This window comes from Epinephelus lanceolatus, chromosome 23 (genome assembly GCF_041903045.1).
Source record: "Epinephelus lanceolatus isolate andai-2023 chromosome 23, ASM4190304v1, whole genome shotgun sequence".
Classification (NCBI taxonomy): Eukaryota; Metazoa; Chordata; class Actinopteri; order Perciformes; family Serranidae; genus Epinephelus; species Epinephelus lanceolatus.
This window is the reverse complement of record NC_135756.1, coordinates 34,207,268-34,219,538: the sequence shown is the minus strand read 5'-3', so window position 1 is coordinate 34,219,538 and position 12,271 is coordinate 34,207,268. Positions and strand designations below refer to the sequence as shown.

The following is a 12,271-nucleotide window of genomic DNA, read 5'->3' as shown; positions in this document are numbered from 1 at the left end:
AGACATTTAATTGTGCCATGATGGGTGGACTTCCACACACTCCCAAACTTTCTTTTCCAGTTCTTCCCAGAGCTCAGTGATATCTTTGGCTGGCTTCTCCTTCCCTCCTTGCCTCTCTGGAGAGCATTGGGCCTCCATCCTCCGCCTCCCTGCTTCCTCCCCCAGCTGATGAAGATTTAAACACTGGCCTATTTCACATATTATTGCCACAGTGTGCTCTACAAATCACCAGGATAGGAGACCGCATCAAACAGGCTTGGGTGAAGGAATGAAGGGATTGAGGGAATGAGACAAGGAGGAGGAGGGAAGACCAGCCATGTCAGTGCTGACAGGGAGAAACCTCAGATCAGTTACAGCTGAAAACACGGACAAAGCAGAAGCATAAATTAAGGCACAGGGCTTAATTGGTGCTGATGAGGAAAAGGAAATGTGTTCAGATTTTATTATGTGAGAGAGTGGGACTTAAGAAAGGGGAGCACGGATATGTTTCCTAAGCCCTGTGTTCCCTCAGATCAGTTCGTCCAACAATGAGGTAATGTTTTCACCCCTGTCTGTTTGTTTGTTCATTTATCTGTCTAACCCTAACCCAAACCAAGTTATGGAATGCCTGGTTATGATGCTGAAGAGACATCAGGCTGAGAGAACACAGGGCCTAATTTTAATGGAAAAAAAAGTTCATGTGAGAATATAAAGGTAAGACAACATAGGCCCTAATTAAGATGTAAAAAAAAGTTAATAGGTGCTGACAGAACATAGGTGCAAAGGAAACATGGAGCTTAAGGCCTAGCAAAGGCCTAGTTTGGATTTGAAAAAAAATATTCACGAGGGTACATAGGGCTGAGAGAACAAGGGGCTGATTTGAATGGAAAAAAAATCATAAGGGAACATAAGGCTGAGAGAAAATAGGGCCTAATTTTCATGAAAAAAAGGTTCATAAGGGGACACAAGGTTGAGGGAACATAGGGCCCTATTTGGATTGGAAAAAAACATTTATGAGGGTACATTGGGCTGAGAGAACATAGGGCCTGATTTGGATTATTTTGGAAAACAACATTTCCCTTTCTTGGGGAAAGACACAGCAGTGTACGTTGGTGCTTCAGCAGCATAAGCAGTCACTCACTCAGCTCTAGCTGCCTTTAGATACATATCCTATTGTGCAGGAGCAGACTAAACATTTTCAGCAAGGGCTAAGGTAAAGGCCCAGAGGGACTTCAAAGAGCTTCCACTATTTTTTATACAACATTCATTTTTTTTTAAAGATTATTTTTTTGGGCTTTTGCCTTTAATGGACAGGACAGATTGAAATGGGGTGAGAGAGAGAGAATCGGGGTTGACATGCAGCAAAGGGTTGCAAGCCGGAGTCGAACCTGCGACCGCTGCAGCAAGTCATCACCTCTATACATGGGGCGCCAGCACTATCCACTACGCTACCGACGCCCCCAACATTCAGTTTTAATTTAGTTATGGCACTAATTACTTAAAGACAAGAATAAAATGCAAACAAAACCAAACTTTTCATTATTCCATTTTCAGCACCCCTCTTATCAGGGTCTTGGGTAACAATGCCCCTGCATTCAGTGTAGCCACAATAGGCATGATGTTCCTAAAGTTCTATAATTATATCATGGTCAAGGAAAATGTATGTATTTTCTCAATCAGCTTCTTACCACAAGTGATTGGTGCCTACATGAACACAATATTCTCTGCATTAGTTAGCAACTTACAACAGCTTTGGTCATTTCACATGACACATATTTTTCTTTTGTTCTCTGTGTTCAGCCAAGGTGCCAGAGTAAATGTTGGCACTGTACGATTCTGCAAACCACAGGTACAATAAATGTGTACATTATTAGTTAGCAGATACAGTATTTTAAAACTTTACATGTCTTTACATTTTGATAACACTGTTGTGAGGGTTAGGCACAAAAGACACTGAGTTGTGCTTAGAAAAAGATCAACGAATGCTTTGCATGGCACTGTCTCAGCAGAAAATAAAGCAATGTCTTGATAAATAAAAATCACATTTTGAGGGATATTTTCTGCTGGAAAAACAGCAGTACTAACACACCTGGAAACACAGCAATGATTCACTAAAAAACAACTGGTTTTGTGGTATGCTTGGCAGACATCTCGCCTAGTGGCACGCCATCCACCATCCCCTCCACCTCCTGATGACAAAGTCAGCTATGTCATTATAGAAATGCTGATATAGGTATAGATATAAAATGTACAAATGTAACATATTCATTTTCATGTAACATACAAAGCCAACATTTTCTTCTGGTGACTGGGCCGCTCGGTTCTTTATACTAGTTCGAAGTGGGTGGGTCACTTGGTTACTGTCAGTCAAATCTGGTCAAACCACACCCACACAGCCCTGATGAAGCTGGGTTGTTTTTGAACCTGATCACCCTCTGAAATCATTAAATCTGGTGCTTGGTTTGTGACTTCCAGTGTCAGACACCGACAAAAAAAGCTGTCCTTTCATGTCAGCATGATATGTGGTTGGTCACCATTGTTGTTTAATGGCACCCGGTGGTGTCAGGGAGAAGTGCGGTGGGACAACAACAAAAGTTAAGGTGGTGGAAGTCCAAGTAGGGTGGGTGGGAGTGGTGGTGGATGGATGTAACAATCCCTGACTTTCACCCAGGTTGTTTGCTTCCCGTAAGATTGTAGAGTTAAACCCTATTCCTTGTTCCTAAACCCAACCACGTGCCTGTGTTGGCACAACATAACCACATGTGTTTGCTGTTGAAGGTAAAAAACATCAATTTGTGATGTTGTTCCAATGTAGTGTGTTTACTTTGAAAGAGACTGTATGCAAACTGTACATTTCCTGATAAAACCGAAGTGTATTTTGAAAACAGACAATGCATGGAACAGCAAAAACGTTGCTCCAGAATATCAACAACCAACTGACCCAGGGTACGTTACACATCATATCTCAGTGTGGAAAGTCCATGACCAAACGTTGCTATGTGACAAGGGCGAAGTGAGAATGTGTTGGATTTGAAGCTAAGCTGTGAACTCAAGTGTGCTGGTGGAGATAATCACTGGTCAGCTAAGTTCACCCCTGTACAGTTCCACATCATTAAAAAGTGGTTACAGTTTCTTTGTCCCTTTGTCTCTGTCCCCTGCACAGACGGGATGAACTGCATGAACAAGGACCACGGCTGTGCCCACATCTGCAGAGAGGCTCCAGGCAAAGGCGGGGTGTCGTGTGAGTGCCGTCCTGGCTTTGAACTGGCCAAAAACCAGAAAGACTGTACATGTAGGTATCACGCCTAACCTGAGTAATCCCCTTTATTGACAAACACACACACACACACACACACACACACACACACACACACGGACCAGGAAGTGACTGTGCTTGAAGGTCAACCTTTAGTCTCAGATTAATGTGTCAGTTTTGTTCACATTTCCTCACATTAAATGAGCAGCTCACAGACGTTGGATGTCTTTATTTACTCCATGTAGTCAAATGCACTTTTGCGTAATGCTTTCTGTCATCTGTTAATCTTTAGTCAATTTACTTGTCACTTTGTTTTACAATTCACATGGCAGCAAAGTATTAACACTTTGTTTCATAGACTTGATTTTATTGAGGTACGTGCTGGTGTGATGAAGGCTCTAAACTGCTCCTGTAATAAACATCTGTAATAGCAATGGTGGACAAGTTCCAGTAGGCCTTCAGCAGTAAAATATGAGGGTGGACATTTAATACCAAAATCAGTTAAGCGTTTCAGGCCAAGCTGAAGGTGCTGAAGGATTCAGTAGAGAGAATTCATGTCTCTCACCCCCCTCCCTCGCCATTCGGCTCCATCCCTGTTTCTCACTCTTCATGCCGAGTGCCTGCAGCCACGGAATTTAGGGCTGCTGTTTTCGAGGGGGGGGGAAATAAGCTTTTAGTTACACTTTGTTTGGCATCACATCTTGTTCTCCTCTCAGACAGTGAGAGTGTTAAGATTGTGAAAGCCTCTGAAAAGCTCTAATGCATCCCCCGCTGTGGTAATATTTCATTAGCGGCAAGGGACCCAGTGCTGTGCCGGCCTGTTGAGCATGGCGGCACAGGACAGTAGTAAACAAGTGATGAAAGAAGTGCTAGTTATGTCTACACACACAAACCCACACACACACACACACACACGCACACACATCCTCCCTTCCTTCTCCTCTCGTGTCCTCTCTGTCTCATTTTCACCTCTCTCGTCCTTTTTCTTCCTTCTGTCTCCCACTTTCTCCCCCTACTTCACTTTTTGCCTCATCCATTTTTTTAATGTCTTTGCGCCAGAGACAGCTGAGGCCAAAGACAAAAGGTTTTTGGGTTGTCCGTCTGTCTGCTTGTCCCATTCTTGTGAATGGAATGCTTCAAGAATACTTTGAGGGAAATTTCTTCAAATTTGGCACAAACGTCCACCTGGACTCAACAATGACCTGACTAGATTTTGATGGTCAGAGATCAAGGTAACTCTGACCTTGCACCCATCTCATTCTTGTGAACGTGATATCTCAGAAGTGCCTTGAGCAGTTTCTTCAAATTTGGCACAAACATCCACTTGGACTCGAAGATGAACTGGTTAGATTTTGGTGGTCAAAGGTCAAGAACACTGTGACCTCACCCTCATCCCATTCTCATGAACACGATATCTCGGGAACACCTTGAGGGAAGTTCTTCAAATTTGGCACAAATGTCTACCTGGACAATGAACTGATTACATTTTTGGGGTGTAACAATACACAAGTCTGGATAGATATATCGATTCAACAATCAACAATCCAATATTATTGACGCAAAGTGAAAACATTGGTACATATCATATTTAATACTAATATTTTGAAATTCCCATGGCATTTCTGTGGCACCATTTCTGTCCAAGCACACCCCTGTCCTTGACATTCAACAGTGCTAGCAGCCTAGCACCAGGCAGATAAGCAGCCAAGAAGGGATATTTACTGATATTGTCTCATACTGATTGCAGATCCCTGAATTGAATCATATAGTGTTGCAGACTTTGTGACATCAGCAAATATTTTATTGTTGTCCCAGAAATATTGTATTATGATGATATTTTTAATTCGCACTCCCATTAGATTTTGGTGGTTAAAGGTCATTGTAACCTCACAAAACTCAAGAATATATACACTAATTGTGATAAAATTTCACACAAATGTCTAACAGAATATAATGCTAATGGGGATGACATTTTATATCCACAAGGTCAAGGGTCAACTTCACTGTGACATAATACTTTCTGGCCATTACTCAACACCATAACTCAGGAAAAGAAGGGGAGACTTTGGTCAGATACTGAATTGGTGACAATAATCTCGGGTGCACACCCTCAGACTGTGCTGATTGTATAGATCTTCTGTGCTGCCAGGTTGAAGATGTGTATCAGGCATCCATGTTTGAGAATATGTATCTTCTTTTGAGCAATATCCATATGTGAGGCATTTTCTACTTTCATGGCTGCATGAGTCTGGACAGTCATGGAAGTAAATGACAACCTAACTGGTTGGTGGAGGCATACACCCGAGAGACTGCAATTCTAGGTTTATCTCCCCCATCCTCTCTTCTTCTCTCCTTCAAATCCCTGAAAGATACAAAAATGGTCCAAGTAAGGGAAGTGCAAAGTTTAGAGAAAAGCTTTGGAAAAGTTCACCAAGTGTATTCGCGCATGTTTTTCCCTTTTCACCTCAAGAACGGAAGATTAGGCAAATTAGGAGGTAAAAATGTTGGATGAATTACAGATGTCTTACATTGTTAGTGCTTGACAAATCAGTTCTGTTTATTATGGCAAACTCCATTTCAACAGTTTGTGGCCCATTAAAAAGTAGTACTTAGCTGGCTGTTTTAGGGCCAAGGGAGTAAAGTTGAACCCTGGTTTCTCTGGTGGAGAAAGGGCTAAGGTTTAGGAGTTCTCAAAAAATGCTCCAAGAAAGGTCCTGCGGTGAAAGCTCCCCGTTAGAAACTGCTCTTTCCCATGTTTTCCACCTCTCATCATCTCTTTATCTCTTCCCCACAACTGCATTCTCTTTCTCACTCTTCCACATCTTTTCCCATCCCCTGTGTTGTTCACATTCTTTCAAATTATTTATCTTTCTCATGAAATCAATAAGAAATAGAAACCTTTTCTCTCTCTTTTCACCTTTAGGCCCCTCTTGACCGAAAGTTTTCTAGGAACTCAGGAACATTTTTAAGACCTAATTTTTAAAACACAGAAACTTTGCATTGGACACTGGGCCCTCCGATTATCAAAGTAATCATTTTCACCCAAACCATGATCTTTTCTTAACCCCTAACTCCTAATCCCCCCCAACTCTGAACCTAACCAGATTGGTTTTGTGCCTAAACCAAACCAAGTTTTAAAACTGTCCCCAAAAACTAAATATTAAAATGTTACAAACAATAGAATCTTCACTTTTTATCAAATATGATACAAATTTACATTGACTTTCAGACAAACACTGTAAATATAACTTTGGGTTCTTTCTTGTGTGTTGTTTTCAGTGACGTGCAACTATGGAAATGGCGGTTGTCAACACACATGTGATGACACGGACACAGGGCCGGTGTGTGGCTGCCACCAGAAGTATGCCCTGCACTCGGACAGCAAGACCTGCATCGGTGAGTGACAGCTAAGATGGCTTCCAAGTTTACATACACACTTGTACCCTAAAGCCCTCACAGCTGTTTGACTGTAACATCTGTTGTATGATAGAAGGTCCTGAACACTGTTTGTGTAGCACAGATGATAACAGGAGGAAAGTCACAGAATGAAAAAGTGTCAGGGGTTGGTCGTAGTGAGTTCTGTCCCCACCCCTCGAGACTCTGAACACAGAAAAAACAAAAGGCCAGCACTTTAACAGATTTATCTACCCTAATTTATTAATGTAACAAACCCACACTGATAATAATGACATGGATGAGACACAGGTTTCAGGTTGTCAGTGAAAAAAAATCAAGAATATGATTCAGTCGATACCTTTTTAATGAAAGCTGTAGTCCAGCCTAAGGCTATATTCAGCGTCTAACCTGCATTAGTGGTGTAAGAAGTTCTTTTGTTATGTATAACCTACAAAATCACAACTGCAGGACCGTCAGTAAATTACAGAAAAAATAAAATAAACATAATGGCATTATTTTATGGTCTTTATTGTAATTTATTTCAGTTTTGTATGGGCTGAAATCAAATTAACAACTAATGTAAAATGAGCATGAATGTTAAAACTTTTCTTAAAAGAATTATAATTTCAGGCACAAAATGAAAATCATTGCTTGCGATAGGTGCAAGGATTTCAAAATAGGTAAAGAGTGAAACATTTCTCAGTTTTCCATCTTTCAGTGGTTACAAAAGAAGCAACACATCATTTTCTTCCAGTGGAGATAGAATCAAATTGCAGCAGGGTATTCAGGAGATTAGGGTGTACATGGTGCAAATAAAAAAAGTTGATGTCTCCTCTAAATCTCTGTTTCCATCTTCTCTGCCACATAAGTATTTATGGGCCCTGACACACCAAGCTGTCACCCGTTGATCATTGACAGGCAGTCGGTGAGCGTCTGTCCCCCTAGTCTTTACAGTGTGTCCCACACTGTTGCACTATAGTCTGCCTTTGTTGCCAGTTTTTCAGCCAATTCAGCAACTGGTGGTGGAGCTTTCAGAGCCCATTGGTGAATGAAGTCCTTCTGATTGCAAGTCCAAATCAGTGCACAAGAGAGACAAAAGTGAAGAAAGTAAAGACACGGCTAAAGTCAAATGGGCATGAGATTGAAACAAACTTGTTCTATTTGGTAAGATTATTATTTAGCTATTAGGCTCTTTGCAGAAATAGTTGTTTCGTAATTGTTGATGCTTCTGTTCAGTAGTGCATGGTAAGTATCCTTTGTTCTTTCAACATTGGATTGTGTTGTTAATGTGCTAACTGGCTAACTAGCATCTTGAATCTGTACTGATGGTCTTCCTGTTTCCCTTTTTTAATTGATGAATAGAGTGCCCCAGGAATGAGTCCTAAAACCCAGAAATTAGTTAGCACCCATTTTTGAATGTTTTTTAGATACCTTGAAATAAGGCCTGTGTTTAACACAAGTTAAAGAAACGTTTTGTTCTATGACATAAAATATGTCAGTAAATACCCCACTCATGAATTTTGAAGCTTTAATGTGTCCTAAAATAGGCGGTTGCTAACAACTGGCTAAATGGGACTAAAGAACATCATCATGCTGACCACAGCTCTACAGCCTTGTTGTAGTGGCAATGTTAAGCCATGTAACTGTGGTGGAGTTTGTTTTTAGCCTAACGTTAGCTTTTTATTTATGGTGATTGCAATCAGGCTTCAAAAATTATGGAAGTGGTGTTCATTTGTGTAGACTATCTTGCTGAACAAAACGTTTAAGTATCATAATGTGTGTTTGCCACAGAGTTCATTTTCTGCAATAATCCAAAATCCAAGGGAAAAATCCCAAAGGCTTTTTGAAAAAGGGGACCATAGGCCTACAGAAAAATGTCATCCCTGGAGCACTCTACGCAGACTATCACTGCCTGCTGCTATAGACAGTTATTTCATCTCATGCAGGCTCAGAGGGTATGTGCTAATCAGCCGTTGGCTATAGTATCAATAGTGCGTTCATGTGCAGTTCTTTTGGCTAAGACACAGGTGACATGAGGCGGCGCCATGGTAGGCCTTTGTTGCCACCAGTTCCAGGACCTTCAGAGGGAAACCACAGTGGTAAAGTGTCAGGGAATGAGCAATAATATGTTTAGAGTATTAGAGGAACGCCTGAGCTAGCTGGTGGAAAATGACTGACTGACACATCTCCCACTCATATTCATCATGTCAGAACTCAGCTGATCTCAACAAGCAGGCAGCTCTCTCTGCCCAGACAGCTCATCTGCACATATGACTGTCAACAGAAGCAATGCCTCCACATCCTGGCTATCACATATTCATTTTCATCTGTTCAGCTATTTTTCTAAACAGTAGAGGATGAATAAGACGTTCCAGGTAAGTGGAGCTGTTCATAACTCTGTTTTCTAGACCTCCTTCCTGCTGATATACATGTGAGAAATACTTATTACCTCTCTGCTGTTGTCTACTGCAGCTCTTCAAACTGGTTCTAGTTTATGTAATTTGGCCTCAAGGGTCCTTAATCTATGGAGCCTGGCCAAATGTTGTAGTATTGATCACTTGTGTGCACAAAATTGCAATTTGTTTAGCGTGCAGAAATTAATAATTCAAGCTAATCAACCTCATTTTACTTAAATAACTTTTTTCAAATTAATTGAGGTAGTGCCCTCAAATTGCTTAATTTTATTCCCGAAAATGACAACATTTAGTTTATAGTAGAAGTAGGAACTTAAGTGAGAGATTGAAGCGACCCCTCATAACTGAGTTTGATCTCTCTAACTGATCAGAAGTCATGTAGCAGTCATGTTAGTTTCATTTGTCCTCACCTCTGGACAGTCTGGGCCTCATGCAGCAAAATCCATTCTCACTCCCAACCCGTCAGGTAGTGGTCTCCAGCATCAGATACCGATGCACTGAGGCACCCTTTAGAGACATACTGTGCGACTGCCTTTTTTGATGCTCTGAGCAGCTGCTGTACTATAAAGAGCGAGATAGTCTGCATAGGGCGGTAGGGAGGGGAGGTGGATGGGTCAAAAAACTGAACTTTCATCCAGAAGCCTGCTGTTTGTTTCCAGTGTGAAACCAAATGTCAGTTGGGTTACTTTTCTAACAACATAATGTGTCGCATACTATGCTTCTGATGCATGTCACGTGACATGACATTATGTTAGGAACAAACATACTTATTCTAAGCCAAACCATGATGTTTTTTTGTAAACCTAACCACATGCTTTTGTTAACAGAACCTTAGGATCTTAGGAAGTTTTTTTACATATGTGCTAAATTTATTTTGAAAAGAGATGCATTTAACAAGCAGGCACTGTGTGTCTACATTGCCCGTGAAAACAAAAGTTTGTTGTAAAAACACACTATGGATGTAACAAGTATGAATTGATGTCCGTCCTTGAGCGTCCAAAACTGATGCTGGAGGGGTACTTACAGTGTCATAGTTCGATGTGAAGGGCCACCAAGGGTCTGCATTTGATGAGGTGGGAGTGAGAATGTATTGCAGCAGCGTTTTCTTAAATTTCTCTTGTATTTTCTCTTGTTTTTGAAAATTTGTGCATGAGACCCTTTGTCTCATACAGTTTTGATGCTGCATCAGATGTAGCAAGTTGTTTCTTTTTCACTTGACTTAGTCTGACTTATTAATTTGAAGGACAAAATCAATAAACTGTGGGCAAACATTTCAAAAACTGCACACTGTACTGGGCTCAGGTCATAGCAATAGTCAGCTCTGTATTAATTCAAGTGATTCTGGCTGAGCTGACTTGTCCAAAAGGCTGTTGCAACTATACAACATTTAAGGTAATTTTTTAAGACGTGCCCACTCTGTAACTCTTTAAGTACCTATGGACGTATGTTGGCATATACACTGATCAGCCACAACATTAAAACCACTGACAGTTGAAGTTAATAACATCAATCTTTTAGTTACAATGCAATGTTCTGCAGGAAACCTTGGGTCTTGTCATTCATGCGGATGTCACTTGACACCAACACCTACCCAAACACCATTGAAGACTAAGTACACCACCTCATGGCAAGGGTACTCCCAGTGGCAGTGCCCTGCCCCCCAGCAGGACAATGCACCACCCCACACCAAAAAACTGCTCAGAATGGTCAGAGGAACATGACAAGGAGCTCTAGGCCTCAACCTAGCCTCCAAAATTGGATGTGTCAGTACCCACACTATCACCTCAGATCGGACTTGGCTCTGAACTTTGGGGAATGAACACAGGCTGCGACAGGCTGGTCAGTCTAACAGTCTGAAATAGGCCGATTTAAAACGCCAGTCAAATTCCCACCGCATCACATGATTGACATTGTGTAACATCAGCAGCGCACACACACGCATATGTGCAACTCACGGCTTGGGCGATGTGAGGAAGTGAAACATGGATGGCTCCTCACCTTAATCATTCATGCACACACATCAGAAGAGAGAAGGAGAAAGTTATTAATTGTCCATTAACTGCAAAGCTCTCACTGCTGCACTGTGCCGCTTGAAACTGACAAGGCATGTGTCCATGTGCCGAAGATGTGCGTGTCCACGTGCCAAAGAATGTGCACCTTTTTTCTAGTTGTTAAAATAAGAATATCCATAACACTGCACTTTGTAGATGTGAAGACCAGTGTGAATTTTCAACAGGAGATATTTTTACTTTTTCAACTATTCAAGAAATTACCCACAAATGCTATACACCAAGAATTATTATTTTATTTATCTATGTTTTTATTTATGTATGCCTTTTTTACTTATTTATTTTAATACTGCACCTGAAGTTATATTTGAGCAGAAAAAGGGAAATGTTTCTGAACCTGTGTCAATGTTTTTGTTTCTTTGTTAGAGATGATTATTGAAAAGCTGGTTGTATCTTTTTAAAATGTTCTAATAAAGGACAGATAGAAAATATTGCAATATCCTGTGTGCTGTAAAGTGGTTTGAAAAAAAATTAAATTGGAATTGGCCATCCAAACTCTCTGCAAATCGGAAATCGGGCTTGGCCCAAAAAAACTGTAATTGGTGCAAGTCTATCCTGTTTCCACCAAACTTTCTACCACTTTCGGTATGGCACTTTTGGAACCAAAAGTAACATGGTACCTGACATGGTAACAGACATGGTACCCAGACCCCAGGTCTCTTTAGTGTTTACACCACAGACAGTACTCTTAAATGTGGGCAGAGTTGTGGTCACTTACTGCTCCGTCCAGCACTTGCTGTGTGTCCTCATCATCGGTGACGTAGAGGATGTCTGCACCTTGTTTACTGTCCACAGAACAGGGTTGCACACCAACATATTCAAAATTAAACAGAACAGGCTGGAGTGAGAATTTCGTTGGGATTTTTAAAATAGTGAGCTTGCGCATTTAGACCTTCTCAGGTAATTGCAGGGGTTTAGTCTTTCCGGAGCGACAGGAACGACGCTCCGCTATGCTAAATTCTTCTCAGAGTGAGGATTAGAATATATGCAGTTCATATCATCTGGTCGAAATTAATATAGATCTTTAAACACTTCAAGATCCACTCATTATTAAAGGTGTATGTCATCCAAGAGAAACAAAAAAACCCTAATAGAATGGTCAAAATTGTCATATTGAAATTTAAGGATTCACATCGACAACTCATGCATTAAGTAAC

At 41.0% G+C, this 12,271-nt stretch overlaps 1 protein-coding gene across 3 annotated transcripts in view; it reads left to right on the top strand.

The window, feature by feature from the left end:
- scube1 (signal peptide, CUB domain, EGF-like 1) overlaps nt 1-12,271 on the top strand; it is a 250,963-nt gene that overhangs the window by 147,253 nt on the left and 91,439 nt on the right. For all 3 annotated transcript variants that reach the window (XM_078164991.1, XM_033614176.2, XM_033614175.2), the window contains exons 5-6: nt 3,143-3,271; nt 6,515-6,631. In XM_078164991.1, coding sequence (XP_078021117.1) covers nt 3,143-3,271; nt 6,515-6,631 — 246 coding nt within the window. The remainder of the gene's footprint in view (nt 1-3,142; nt 3,272-6,514; nt 6,632-12,271) is intronic.